General features: G+C 55.4%; 2 protein-coding genes across 2 annotated transcripts; one reads left to right on the top strand and one right to left on the bottom strand.

The window, feature by feature from the left end:
- Positions 1-288: 288 nt before the first annotated feature.
- BESB_014970 (DnaJ domain-containing protein) lies at positions 289-7,665 on the bottom strand (the record flags this gene model as incomplete). Its single annotated transcript, XM_029360226.1, has 14 exons — positions 289-316; positions 885-1,056; positions 1,238-1,323; positions 1,883-2,039; positions 2,462-2,519; positions 2,934-2,978; positions 3,422-3,511; positions 4,096-4,154; positions 4,413-4,484; positions 4,875-4,920; positions 5,501-5,557; positions 6,058-6,190; positions 6,722-6,848; positions 7,494-7,665. 14 exons carry the CDS (start codon positions 7,663-7,665, stop codon positions 289-291), a joined length of 1,302 nt encoding a protein of 433 aa, XP_029216893.1.
- Positions 7,666-11,229: 3,564 nt separating this feature from the next.
- Positions 11,230-13,855, top strand: BESB_014960 (uncharacterized protein; the record flags this gene model as incomplete). The annotated part of the gene is made up of 4 exons (XM_029360225.1): positions 11,230-11,743; positions 12,160-12,414; positions 12,770-13,081; positions 13,284-13,855. The coding sequence occupies 4 exons, from the start codon at positions 11,230-11,232 to the stop codon at positions 13,853-13,855; spliced, it is 1,653 nt and encodes a 550-aa protein (XP_029216892.1).
- Between the last annotated feature and the right edge of the window lie 905 nt (positions 13,856-14,760).

Raw genomic sequence — 14,760 nt, 5'->3', positions numbered from 1 at the left:
AGGTCGGCGCGCCATTTTCTAGCTGAGGCACGCTGCAGCTCCTGACCCGCTTCACGAGGTCTCCCGCGTTCAACACGCTGGAGACCTCGCGGCCCTTTCGCTTCTCCGATACATCGCGGACCGACGGCCGCAGCAACAAAACCCGCTGAAAATGGCGACGAGAGGCTAGGCTAATTCTGGCGGCAAGAGAGGCCCGACCCCCGGGCCTCGAGGGGCTGCAGCGCCGCTCCCCCCGCGAAGCCCGCATGCAGTCGAGGGGTGCGGTGAAAACCCGCCTGCTGTCGAGATCTAGCTCCGGACGGCCGAAAACGGCCACCTGCGAGACACGAAAAAGCGCCACAAACCGCCACACGCGAATGAAAACACTCGAATCGCCTGTAGTGTTTCCTCCTGGTACGAATCACGCTCCCACGCAACCGTCTCTTCTGAGAAGAAATACGGGACGCCAACACGCGAGCACCCGTGGAAACGGATGCGCGACGAGGCAGCCAAACAGGCGGTTTCGACCTCTCCCTCTGCAGACACGCATGCCTAGGCAAGTAAATATCGCGCATGCCGCTCTCCGTGAGGCTTAGACTCACACAGTGAGACCTCGGAAAGGTTTCTGCGGCTGCTCGCACGCCTCCGTGACTTTACACAGGCGGACAAACATAATTTAAAAAGGATTCGGGACGCTTCAAGGATGCAGTCTTTCCTTTTCACTCCTTCGGGCGTCCGCTGCGTCGCCTCTGCAATATACGAGTTTCAAAAAAATCACATTTAAATGGAGTAGACTATGAAATTCCTTATCTATAAAAATATTCCAAGATTTTTGATTTAATGCTGAATCCCAACCGACCGTCTGCACTCCGGGTCCAGAGCCCCGCGCTGGGCGTGAAACCTACATTTCAGACAGGAAGCCGAAGTGAAGAATCCGCAGCCACGCGCGCTGACTTTCGGGCGACAAAGTCGGCGGAAAGAAAACTGAACAGCGCGCAGCTGCGCGCTCGCCGACGGCCGTGGACAGCGCGTCTGTCACGCTCGCTTTGTCATACGCACACGCGTACAGGCAGAGGCCTGACCAGGTGAAAACTGAAAAACGAAAATAAAGAACAGGCGGCACGCGGCGCTAGGCGTGGGTTCGGAGTTGAGCTTGTGGGTTCAGTTGACCGCGCGGCTCTCTCGCCTCTCCAGTGACAGTGCGGAAAAAATCTTCAGGACAGGCGACGCGAATCAAAAAGACGGGAGGTGGACTTACTCGAGGCCCACAGCAGCAGACTGCGGAGTCTGCGGTCGCGCATGTCCTGCGCCTCGCGCAGCGCGCGCTCACGCTTCGTTGTTTCGCTGAAACGAGAAAAAAGAAACAGCCGGGAAGTGAGCATGCATGCTTCACATGACTGCGACGCACACACCTTGAGAAACTACCTGTCGACACAGAGGAGAGGAGGGTAAGGAGCTTTGGTGGATGTCTGACGCGCAGAATCGCCGAAGAAGCACTCCCGTCACGAGCTTGCTCGGTTTCTCCGCTCGCACCCCTCCACGAGAAGACATCCTGCGTCTTCCTAGGACTGAACACGCCTCGCAGCCACACCCGCATGCACCATTTATATCTGGGCCGCCGCAGCTATCCGCATGCTCTCCTCTTCCTGCGCATGCACCTGTCTGCCTGCGTGCGTTTGCGCTTATGTGTGACAATGGGTGCGGTACCCCAAAGGCCGGGGTACCCTGCAGACTCAGACTCCCCCTTTTCTTCTAACTCTACGCGTACGCATACGCAGTCAAAAACCCCAACAGATGCGGACGAAGACACCGCCCTCTTGTCACGAAGATCTCTCCAAATAAATGTGTGAAGGCAGTCTGCCGTCCGCCCCGGAGTTTGCGGGCGACTCGCGCGCCTGCGTACCTGAGTGTATGCGAGTTCCTCGACGAGCCGAAACCAGGATGCGTCCGCTGCGTCCGCGGGCTCGCCTTGCCATCCGCCGGAGACTGCGTGCGCAGGGGCTGAACGTTCGAGGGTGCGTAAGGCCCGCGGGGCCCAATCGCCGGAGACACCCGGTGGCCTGCGGCGCCACACGCAGAGAGACACCCCACACACAGAGGGCGGCCACCCATGAAGGCGCAGTCAAGAAAAAAGGCAAGACGACGACAGCAGAAAATCGGGAAATTCGCCACTCAGGCCCAAACAGATCAGTGCTCACACATATGTATGCAAATGTATATATCTACCTATACATTTGCACAAATATACGTATATATATATAGGTTAATGCTGAACCAGCTGCGGCGAAAGCTCTCTCACACCCCGCGCTCCACAGAACGGCGAATGCAAAGCGCAGCGCGCACGGGTGAGAGGGGAAAGAAAGGAAGCGGATCGGCTCTCGGGGTTGGATGCGCATTGCTGAACTCTTCAGTGGATATAGAGAAGCACGCCCTCCGCGTGCAGACCCCCGTGCCCCCCTGTTAGACAAACGGCGTTTCTCACCTTTCAGAGGAATCGCCAAGTAGGATCGGTCGCAGACGGTCACCTCGTGGAAGGCGCCCTGGCGAAGGAAAAGACAGAATCCAGTTCTGCGGATCAAGGCCCCCGAGCCACGCCGCGCGAGCGAAACAAAGCGACGGTAGGAAACGAACAAAGTCACGGCGAGATGGCAGCAACCCTCACGGTGCAAGAGAGTGGCGCAAAAAACAGATAGAAGACCTGCAGGAGAAGAAAGCGACACACGGAATCCCGAAAAACACCCGCCACACCGAGCGTGAGTGCGCGAGCCGGGCAGCGCCAGAGCCGCCCAAACCCTAGACCCTAAACGCCGGCAAAGGAGCCAGAAAACCGCTTTAAGACGAAGAGGAACGTAGACCATACACAAAAAACTTGTTTAGAGCTGATTTCATGCAGACCTTAAAATAGGACTTCCGAATGCGGGAACGTGTTCAAGCGGCCCAGACCCCGTGTTTACCTTAAACTCGTAGAGGACATAGAGGCAGATGTCGTGCTCGCGAACCTGAAAAAAAGAACGTGAGTCCACAGAAGTTACCCGAGCGCATGCAACAACCCGCCCATGCGAACGCGCCGCACGCTCTCAAAGACAAAAAATGCGCATCACATGCGCTTATCCACATTCACGCGTAGACATTTAGGCAAATAAGCAGAGCAATCTATCCATATATATACGCATATGCGTATAGGCACGCCCGCCAGCGTACCCCCTGACCCCCACGCATGAAACTCGTCCCCCGCGGAACAGTTCTCTTTGTGACTTCGTTGCTGCTGGAGGCGAAAGCGCCGCGACCAACGCTCATCCGTCCCGTCAACGGAGAAAAAAAATATTTTTGCGTAGCGCAAACTCGTCAGCGGCCTCAGCACTATCTGTGATGTGCAGACACCGCAGACAGACGCGCGTGTGAGCATCGAGGAGGTTTTTTTCTGTGCGAGGCGCAGCCTTACGCAGGGGGCCGGGTTGTAGAATCCGTTGAGCAGCTCCATGGACGACCCCGATCCTCCAGGGAAAATGAATCGCGAATTGTCGACTTGGCACTGCGAACGCAGAGAGGGAAAAAGGAACGAACAAAGGAGATAAGATGAACAGACAGAGCCTCGAAAGAGAATCAGGTCGCCTCATTTCTCTAGTGACCATGAAAAAGAAGATACTCCCAGATTTCCTCAAAAACCAGAGGGCGTCCCCTTCTCTGTTGCTTCGCCACAGCATCTCCCAACTCATATCCACACATCGCAATATATATGCATTTGCATGTCTATCCGCGCGTGCTTTGTTCTCTCAAAAATGTTTGCTGCGCCGAGGAACGCCTCGTCGCCTCGTCTCCGCCTGCATGCACGCGCCGCGCCGTGAGAAAGGCAGTCGCTCACCCAGGCCGCATATCAAGCGGCCTCACTCTGTTTTCTTCCGTTTTAAAAGACTCACGAGAAGACGCATGCGCCTCCGGAACGACACTCATGCATACCTGTAAACATATATATACATAGTTATATCTAGATATACCTAGACATATGAATATGTAGATATAAATATAGAAATAGATATACATATACACATGTATATAACTATACATATAGATATATATAAGAGAATGCACGCACAGAGGCGCCGTGGCGAGATTTACCTGCAGAGGAATTGTGACGTCGAGGAAGGGGCCTTCCAGGCAGCCTTCCTTAATCGGGCCTGATGGGAACGGCAGAATCCACACACCCGCTGTTGAGCGGCTCGCAGAATTTTTACCTTTGCTCTTATCATACGCCCGGATTCTAGGCCAACAAAAACGCATTTCGGTCACTTCTCTAACGCGCAGAGAGCTGTCTCAGCGGTGTGTCTCGTCGGTTCCGTTCTGCTGGAAAAGGGCGGCGACGACGGAATCCTTCGTGCCTATCTGTCTTGGAGATCCTCTTCCTCTTCTCGCCAATTGTCGCCCTTTCTTCTCACCCTTATAATCCTGCTCAAGCAGCGCGCGCCTCAGCCGCAGATTCCCGTAGAGCGCCTTCCGAATGACGAGTCCTGTCGCCGCGCAAAAACGCAGAAAAATCGAGAAAGAGTGAAAAAATGCAGAAGCACCGCGCAGAAGGAGACCAAACAAAGCCATGCAACTGCACTCTGCAAAAAGTCCCTGCAAGCGGCGCTGCACACGCGCAGGCCAGCGACGTCGCTCTCTCGCTTCGGTGCCGCACTGCCCCGGGGGCCCTAACCCCTAGACCCTAAGCCGTCCCACTTCTCCCGAGAGAAGCAGCCGAGGCAGAAAACAGTCGAGACAGAAAGAAGCCGAGAGGTCAATTGCCTCTGCACAGATCTCCGCCCCTAAACCCGCAGACTGTCGCACTCGCAAGATCCTCGAGCGGCGCGCCTCGAGGCCCTACCTCGCGACGACACAGCCGCCGACAAAAGACCTACCGCCCACTTTGCGCTCCTGATCCAACTTGTTCTGATAGTCGATGCGCTGAGAAAAAGGCAGAACTCGACAGGCTTTGCGGTGGGCGGCGCCGGCATGTCCGCAGAGGCCGACTCGCCCCGCCGAATGCGGGAGTCGCGCGCACGAAGCGTTCGCACGTCATTCTCCTCGTTGCATCCGGCTCTATGTTTGCAGTTTCTTGCTGTATCTGCTTCTTTCCTGAGGCCGAGAGCCCCTGTTTTGACGTCTGCCGCCTCGCGCGAAGAAGAGGAGTGCGGCGCGTGTCGCGTAGCTCCTTTCGCTACCCCGCTCCCTGCCGCCCTCGTCACTTTCTTGTAGTCGCCAAACCCCCTTTCGTCCTTCTGTACCTCCTTTGGGTCCTTCAACTCATTTCAGCTCGAGTGACCGCGTGGCTGCCACAGCTAAGTGAACTGAACACGCCTTCTGCAGCGGCGCGAGCTTCTTTCAGATCTCGACAAGTTCCGCGGACTTGGCCGCCGCATGCGCTCCGGAAGGGAGACTTTGCATGAAAGAAAGACGATTCACAGGAAGGCCAACACGCACACCCGCGAAGACAGCGAGGGTCTACACCTGATCTCACGACAAAAAGCGCAGCCTGAGAGCCTACCATGTTCTCGATGTCGCGGGCCGCGCGCTTCCGCTGAATTTGGTAAACTTCTGCGACCTGAAGAAAAACGAGAGGAACGAATGCCCACAGAGATCCGCTGCTTTTCAAGGAAAGAAGGTGCCGTAAACTCCGCCCGTCACAGCAGAGACGCAAAACAGAAAAACGGCGCGCAAATAGAGGAAACAGACGTCTCAGATTGGCGTCAAGCAAATGAAGCCACGACGCTCGAAGTCAAGGAATTCTCATGCCGCGTGTTTTGATGCAGGTATATTTAGCAGATTTAGAGATCATTTATATATTTATGCACAACCGAGGTGGGACAGAGACGCATCTGTGCACATGCATACATGCATGCATGTATCATAGCCGCGTGTCCATATGCTTGCAGTCCGTATATCCACGTGTGGCTCGCTATACGCCCAGAGAGCTTGTACGCCTCGAGACCTCATGCACTGTATGCGCCGAGCGGGTTATCGGCGTCTCTTTGCTCGGAAGAGCCGGCGGAGCCGGCCTCGCGGAAGGAAAAAGAAACAGCAGAGGGGAGCGAATTCCCGTACTTTTGTCCATTTGTCTTTGCCCTTGTAGATGCCGATGCGGATATCGTACAGGAGCCGTTTCGTCTCGTCGCTGAGAACGGTGTAAGCCTGCTGGATGGCGCACAGCCGCCCCGCATAGACGCTGCTCGAGGATCTGAGAAAAAACAAAAATTTTGGCACCGTCCTGAACGACGTGACTGCGCAGAAAGAATCAACGCGCTTCTCCGACTCCCGGCCTCTATCATATATGAATACAAAATATATATACGCCGATATACTTCTAGATGTAAATACACATATATACATATATATAGATGTATAGATACAGATAAATGGGATAGATAGACAGATGTATAGATAATCGAAGATATACATGCAGGCGCTGGGCGACGGTCCCTCGTGAAGATCGGCGCAGCGCCCGTCCGCGGAGGAACGAAGAGGCGATCGCTATATGCACACACGGCGTCGCCTGGGGTCAGCCTCTGTTCACAGGCACGCGTATGCATGCGAATGGATTTTTTTCGAAGGCCGCAACATGCACGGAAGCCTGCGCCCTTCACCTCTTGCAGTGTGTTGATCGCTAGGTAGTATACCAGTCCGCGCATGTATAATTGTAAAAAAATATACACGCATAGACATTTAGTTCTTCGTGGGAGGCGCGCCTTTTCGTAGACCGAGCTCTCACTTGTCAGGGTGATAAACTTTGCAAAGACCGTAATAAATGCGCCGAATTTCCTCCTGAGACGCGTCGGACGGCACCCCGAGCACCTCGTAGTGGCTGCGGACCTCTTCGGCTCGCTCTTCGGGAAGATCTGAGAAGGAACACGCGAGACACCTCCCTCAAAGTCCCTCGCGCCTGAGAAAACAAGCCTTTTTTCACAAAATACCCCCACGAAGAGTCACGCAGCGAGGCAGACAGCCCCCTGCGCCTCAGCGGCTCGCGACACACTCGGCAGCCGCAGCGGGACGCGCCCGCGGGAGAGACACTTTAGGGTCTAGGTTTCGCGAGGAGAAGCTCAAAAAGAAATCGCGAGTTTCCCGCGCTGTGCATTTTTTCGGAGGAGACTCGAGGAAAGCCGCAAGTCGTCCGTGACGGAGGGTCCTCAGGATTTTTACAAACAGCAACGCGCAGCTACAAGAGGCCGACGCAGAAGAGACAGGAAGCGTTCCCCCTCGCAGGACAGGGGCGCTGCAGCCTCTGCCGCCTCGCTCTCAAACGCGGCGCAGAAAAAATTCTGCATAGCAGTCTGTCCCATGCGCCCAAGCCGACGGCGGGCGCGGCAGTAGACTAAAGAATTCCTCGGGGGGGCTGTTAGCTGGGGCCGTTCGGTTTAGCGATGCCGTTGTTTTACGTAGTGAAACCATCACCTTGCCTTTGCGTCTGCTTCTGCTGAGTCGAGTGGCTGAGCACTGCATATAGGGGGAGACTCGCTTCAAAATCTTTTCTTCGTTCTTACCCGAGCGCGACGTGCCGCGACTCTGTTGGGAGCAGCGTGCCCCCTGTGTGGAGGACGAGTTGCCTCCGCGGGGGTGTCTTCCTTCTAGCCCGCCAAGCAGCCCAGGGATGGAGGCCGCGCGGAACTCCGGACTGCGCAGCTCCGGCGCCGCGGAAGCCAGATTCGGTGGCATTTTCGCAGCGGAGAGGGCGCAGGCGGCGCAGAGAAGACGCTCGGATGTTTAGGGGGGGGGAAGGGGCGTGCAGCAGCGAGAGGCGCCGGCAGGGTAGCAGCGCGCGGGTCAGGAGAACAGCAAGCAGCGATTACGACGCAGACGGACGGACGAAGATGGAGGAAATGCGAAAAAAAAGGAAGAACAAGGGCTGACTCTGGGCCCGTCGGCGAGTCAAGCCATGCGCTGCGAAGAAGGCATCACCTACGCGGGAGAGATGGGGTGGCTGAACCGCTGCAAGGTGAGCAATGAGGCGCCTCCAACGAATAGATTAGAAGGGGAAGTGGCTCGACCGTGTAGAGTTACGGGCATGAAGCAGACGGAAGTGCCCTGGAGTAAAAACGGGGAGTCGGCGGCGAAGAAGCGAGGCGAGGGCGGCTCAGAGCCACCGAGCACGCCGTGGCAGGACAGAGACTAGACTGAAAGAAACAGAGCACATGCATCAAGCGAACACGTTAGCCTCCCCCATGTTCCACCGAGGCGAAATTCACCGGTGTGGGTGGCTTATACTGCATCGACATGCAACTCTCGCAGACACACGGCCCGCGACGAAAGTGCACGGAAGCTCCTCAACCACCGATGACCAAACTCGCGTGCTTGATTGCATCAGGGAATGCAAACAGCCTGAGGCCGATGAAGCACATGCAGCAAAGCGGGACAAGAGTAAACAAGGAGCAAGCTGTTTCTACAAGAGACTGCGACGTTAGGCGAGCTAGCCCATTCAGGCGCAACCTACGCCTCCGGGAGATGGCACCAGGAACAAACGGGTGCAGCGCTCCGGAAAAAGACGTACAAATGGAAGCGGGAGTTGAGCTGCAGAAAAACAACCCAGCGGAAAAAATACGTCTTGGGGTTCGAGGACTGCTCAGCGACGGTTCCGGCCGCCGGTTTACACTCAGGCCCCGGAGGTCGGAGCCTGTCTGGTGAGTAAACTCCCTGATACGCAGATCCACCAAGAGTTGGACACACGCAGAAATGATGAAAGACCGGGTCTGGTTTTTCCGGAAGAACATCAGGCATCTCTTTGCCTGACTGCGCTAGCGCAGGTTTGCACATGGCAGCAGGCATGCAACAAAATGCAAGACGCATGAGACCTTGCTTCCGGAAAGGCACGCATGCATACACACGCCAAGCACGGAAAAGAAGCCTGCCAGACGGTTCGGACGGCTGCCGGTGCAGAAGTTGCCATCTTCGAAACAAAGACTGGGATTCAATGTCATAGTGCAGTGTACGTTCCTCAATTTAGCCTCAAGGACAGCATTTCGGCAGACAAAACGATCAGCCTATTACACTGGAAGGTAGCTGTCTGCAAAGCAAACCGAGCAGCTAACGGTAGATGTGTGGTTTCTGTGGCGGTACAGACAGATAATTTATTGAAAACAGACATGAGAAACACCCCTTGCTGGGTGCTGGCTGCAAGGGAAGGGGGCGGGAGTAGGGGAGCCACTGAGAAGCATGGATTCATCATTGGATCCCCTGCTCTGACTTCGACACGCAGCAACTGGACTAGAAAACCCCACCCAGGAAACAGGACAAGCCGTTTCGGTGTAGAAACAACACCTCATAGACGCAGACAAAAGGCAGTGCTGGGCGGGCAAACAGCGCACGGGACTGGGCAGCAGCTCGTTGAAGGTATGCTGCGGCACCGGTACCATAGCAAGCGGAGGCAGCGAGAGCGATGCACGTCCATCCAGGTAGGAGTACCACGCACAAGCAGCACAAGCAATCGATACAGAGGCTGAGGCCACTTGAACGATTTTAGTCTCTATGCATCAGGCCAACCCTAATATATCGGGGTTCTTGCCCCCCCCTGCCCCCCTCCCCCCCCCCCCCCCCCCCCCCCCCGTCCGCCTTTTAGGCAGTCCTGCATATATCAAGTGAAGACTGTACGCCCGCGCTACAACATCCTAACTCCAATATTTTAAGTCGTGCTCTGGCTCGATACGAGCACTGCCCCACTGTTCTGACATGGTCGGATATGATGCACCTTTCCCAGCTTCTCCGGACGCCAGTGGCTTGTGAGAGCAAAGAACAAACATGATGGAAATTTCTAGCGGAAGACCAGTTGTTCAGTGCCAGGCTGGTGCATTACCCTTATTTTCATACGGGCGCGGCATGATCCTTGGATGCCAGTGAAGCGGACACTCGGGTTAGAAGTGTCGGGGCTCTAAATCGCAGTTTGATCCGGCAGTCGCAGTGTCCGGAAGAAGGACTGACGCCAGTGACAAACTTCCGGTGTCATATCACTGTCTGTTTGTAAACAGTTTGTGGCAGGACGTCCGCCAGCTGCTTTCGGCATTGCCTGTCAGTCAGCCAGCGGCACAGCTGCTGTGCTGCAACGAGAGCCGTCTCACTCTCATTTTTTATCCTTAGCTCGATGCACGACGGGAAACACCTGTCCAAGATGGTCTACCGGAGAATATAACAACACAGACCCTTCTGTATCCACCTCGCAGGCAACTGCCTGCGATGTGAATAAAATACCTTGAGGGTTGCATGTACACCATCATCAGCAGGAAGTACGGTAATCTACGGAGCAGTTGAGTCGGTGTCGCGGCGGCTGACAGGACTAGCATAGAAGTAGCAGAAAATAGTACAGGCATAGTCGAAATGGCTGCAACGCCGCCGTCACGCCCCATGTCCCCGGATCATCGTCACCATGTTTCGACATTGGGTTGTCTGCTTCGTGTCATGTGATGGGGGGCGGGGGGGGGGGGGGGGGGAGACACACCGTTTCACCTCTACAGCGCCTGCCTGACCGTCAGCAGGAGGGGCTAAGTGAGGAATGTCAAGTGACGGGAAGCTCGAGTGGCAGGCACCGCACACAGAACCGCAGATCAGCAAAGTTCTCGAGCTACTGTCTCAAAGCAATAAGATTTCGTAAGACCAGCGTGGTACAGCTTGCGAAGCGTTCCTCGTAAAAGTCAAGCAAGAGATGGGAGTGGGTCACAGCCGTGTGCCACTCCGCGGCTACCTCTCCGACCGCTGAAACCGCGTTTCGCCGGTCGGTGCGTCGCAATGGCTTGGGCAGCTCCGACGAGCATTTGTGCGGTTGAAGGCGAGGGGCGGCTGCGCCGCATACTGGGAAAAAGGGCCCGTTTTGGCATTAGTCACGCCGCACCTGTGGCTTAAGGCCATCGGGTCACAGTTGGCCAGAAGCAAGCGCCGCACCAGTGCTGGTAGGATTCCCTAACCTGCTACCCGCCGACTCGGGCTGGCACACGCGGGAGAACATTATGTATTTTCGGGACCACGAAGCACAGATCTGGTGATTGTCTACAGGTATCGCTGATCGAATGACTTTGTCAGTTCGCTCGCCCCCACAACGCAGGTGCCGTGCAACTGGCCACTGGCGCTGGTTGGCAGGCACACAGTGATGGTGTGTGCGTTGCGGTCGCAACAGCGCATAGCATTCGGATTCTCAGGCCGCACTCCCATTCCCGCTTGGATTTTTGTGGTAGCGTATGCCAGAACCTGCTTTCGGGGAACTGCGAGGGAGCCGCCACTCAATGGGCTTTCTCTAAAATGTGGCGCCGCGCCTCAATTTCGTTGAGGTACTTTGCGTTGGGGGCTTCGCTGTGGCTTCCTGTCGCCTTAGCCGTGGCTGAGCATGGGGACGATGCGAGAACGCGTAAAATGGGGAAAGAGCTGAGAGACGAACAGGGGCATCGAATTCATGAATCCGCGGCCATGCCTCTGAGTAACGCTGTGATGGCCTACGAGTTACCCGTTTCAGATGGCGGGGAGTGCGAAAATGCCGGTCGCGGCTACGCACCAGAAGCCGCTTACGAGTTGATTCTCACGACCCGAGAGGCCCTAGACGACTATGGGATACTTGTTTCCAGCGAGGTGGGACGACCTGTGCACTTTACATACCGGGATCGCGTGGCTGTCCCGCCGATTCCGGACTGGCTCAGTGGGGAAGCTCAGCGAGATGAGCTCTTGAAAAAAAAATTCTCGTTACAACCGCGAGACGAAGTAGTTTTGGTTCAGATCCGGGGGTTGGAAAGGGCCTTGGTTTGTGGAACATGCTTCAGAGGTGAGCTGTAGAAGGACCTCCTTGTCTACTTCAACAAATGGTGGCGGCGACAGGGTGGCTGAGCAGCCATTCAGTACGCCTGCTTCTTGAATACCCCTTCTCCTCTCTGAGTACCGCCGCAGTTCTAGATGGGCATTCGCATCAACTCCTGTGGCGCCTTCCGCTCAATTGCTACTGAGGTCACGGTGAGAGCTGTATGGCTGAGATACAGTGCGCTCGGGCGGGCACTAGTTACCTGCGTACTTTACAAGCTCCTAAACATCTGAAAGCTTCCCTTCCTTCTTCGCTATAAACGCATATTCGCCAGTGTAGCAGGTGAACTGTAGCGTGCATGAACGTTTTCTGCTGGTTCACGGTTGCCAGGCAACGACGACATCAGTCAAGCCGAATAACTGTGCGCTCTCTTTTTTTCGTAGGCGGCAGGTACAGCGTCGTTCAGTTGAAATCGACGAAAAGGGATTCCCACGGGCGCAAAGTCTACACATTTGAAAGACTCATTCATCCTTGGTGGCGACCACAAATACTAACATTCTCTATTGCTGCTGAATCAGTTATAATTAAAGGCCGCCGGCAGCCTCGTGTTGGAACCCGAGCCTTGATGGCCTGTGTACGAAGCGGAGACATTCCAATACTTTTCCCTCGGTTCCTTTCATCGGCAGCGCACTTATTCAGTACGTGATTTCCGTTCTTTTACCGGAGAGAGCGAATCTATAAGCTGGGAACGGTGTGTTTTTCCTCCCAGAAACGATGCACAGAGTGAGGCTGGGGGCTGTGTCTCCGTTGTCCATGTAAGACGACGATGAACAACCGGTGTCCTTCATCCGGGAACTCCGAGATTGGCACTGGGATGTGGGGGAGCGTTGTCAGAATAAACTGCGTCCCTCTCGTGGTGGAGAGGGGTCAGTTTTTCTGCCCTTCGATAAATACGCTAAACGAAACTCCATCGTGGCTGTCTGCGCCTGCAAGTAGGCCCCAGAAACGTGTCAGGGCCATGATTTGCTGTTTGCTTTTGAGTCTTTTTTTCAGAATACGTTCCTGGGCCTTTCAGAGAAGAGGTTACGGCCCAGGATGTCGCGGTTTTCTCAGGCATAAACTCTCGCACCGCTGTCGTGAAGGCCACGCTGACCCAACACGGCAATGCGAATCCAGTGGTACACCGTCTGAGGGAAAACTCTAGCTTCTTGTTCTTTGGCACCATTTCCGCTGCGTCACCGTTCCAGAATGCTTTCGTCTTGGGATCGATCAAGAAAGATTCAAGATGCACAGTGGAGAGAAGCGACGTCGCAGGTCCTGTGACTCTCTTCTGTTCTGAGTGGAAATCGTTAGCAGAATATCTCGGTAAGTTGGTTAAACGCCAGTTGTCCACTCCCTCGTAGAATGGTGCGTTCTGTTTCATCAACAGAGAGGGATACTCGCACCTAAAGCTGCTGTAGCTCCAGAGGTGCCTCGGAGAATAACTGAAAGCTGGTCTGTGGCGTGTATCCTCCGCTTCAAAGATATCGTGAACCTGGTGGTCGTTACAGTGCGACTGTCTCTACAGCTGGCTGGGCGATCAGCGCGGCCCGTCCTCGAAAAAGCCTCCTCCGGCGGGTCGCGCTTGGTGCATTCGTCGCAGCAGCTGTAGTATCAGGATATTTGGCATTTTCCGGCTACTCGCGATCTACCGTCGAGCAAATGACTGCCATGAGAGAGGCCCGGTTTCGCACAGAGTTTTCGACTCGAATCAGGCAGAGGTACGGATTCGACCGAAGCCTGGTGGCGACTTTCGCCAACAGTGCGGACCCCGTCAACATACAGTTGGCTGCAGCTTCTTTACTGCAGAGCAATCTGACACCTGGGACTGTCACGAAGGAAGTCCGAGAGGGCTGTAAGGGGCTTCTCATGCGGGCGGCGGGGCTCGCGGGCCTGGCAGCAGTTGCCACAGCGATTGCAGCTGTGTTGTCGTCGACTTTAGCAGGCAAGGTCTTCAGAGCGTCCAAGGCAAGGTGGTGGTTGCGCCACCGTCTCGAGCGGCAAGTCGCAGGCAGCGTTGAAAGGGCGTTACACGGGCGGCGCAAAAGCGAGAGGGAACCCGAGAAACGCAAGGGCTTTTTGTTTGCTGTTGTAGCGTGAAGCGACGTTGTGGCATTGTGCCGTAAGGACTCCTTTTTTGAGCAGGACTACCCAGGACGTTGTACGATTTGTTTTGACATATTCCGTATTGTCTGAATTCCATGTCAACGTCTGTAGGATGCCACTCAGTTTCGGGGCTGCAGCTTTGTTTTGAATCCGTTTCCGTTTCTCGCGTTGAGCCGTTTCTTCCCGCCCCCCCCCCTAAGGCAGTAGCGATTCAGCATTTCAGCGGAGGCCTCGTGTTGTAGAAGCCCAGAGGGCTCTTGTTGTCACCTGTGGCAAGACGAAGAAAGGAAGACCTTCTCGGGCAGCGCGCGTGCAGCCTTCCACTCAGCGGTGGTGCAAACTCTCCAAGCTTTGGCGGATATGGAAGCCGTACCTATTTTGACATTTCATAATCGCGGTGTATGGAGTGAGGCGTCGGCTTTTCAAGTGCCCAAAGGCTCTGCTTCATATTTCAGACTGACAGATAGGGGCGTGCACCGGCTCCTGCGCCGCCAGTGATGTATTCTCGCTGGCTCACGTGCTGGGAAGGCGCGGGACAGCAGAGCTGCCTAGACCCAGGTCTGTTCAGGTGCCGGAACTTGGCAGCTTTTGCATGAAGACGACGAAGAGGCAGCAGCGGCCATCCACCTCAACGCAAGGAGAGTCTCACGTCACCAGACAAGAGTAGCGTCCTCACAGAGGCTGTATCCGCCCCTTCTCTTGTAGCATGATTCAGTTCAGCAAAGCGGCCCACAGTGCTGGTGCCTACGTGGTTGTGAGAACGCGCGGGTGCGTAGCTTTGCCGGCACTCAGAGTTCTGGCGTGCAACTGCTGCTTCTGTGCAGCGTGAATAAAATGAGAGCTTGCCGCCTTGGCGCGTAAGAGTGACTCGTGCGTGCATCATGGAACGACAAGTCTTT

Source organism: Besnoitia besnoiti, chromosome IX (genome assembly GCF_002563875.1).
Source record: "Besnoitia besnoiti strain Bb-Ger1 chromosome IX, whole genome shotgun sequence".
Classification (NCBI taxonomy): domain Eukaryota; phylum Apicomplexa; class Conoidasida; order Eucoccidiorida; family Sarcocystidae; genus Besnoitia; species Besnoitia besnoiti.
This window is presented reverse-complemented; position numbering and strand designations above follow the sequence as displayed.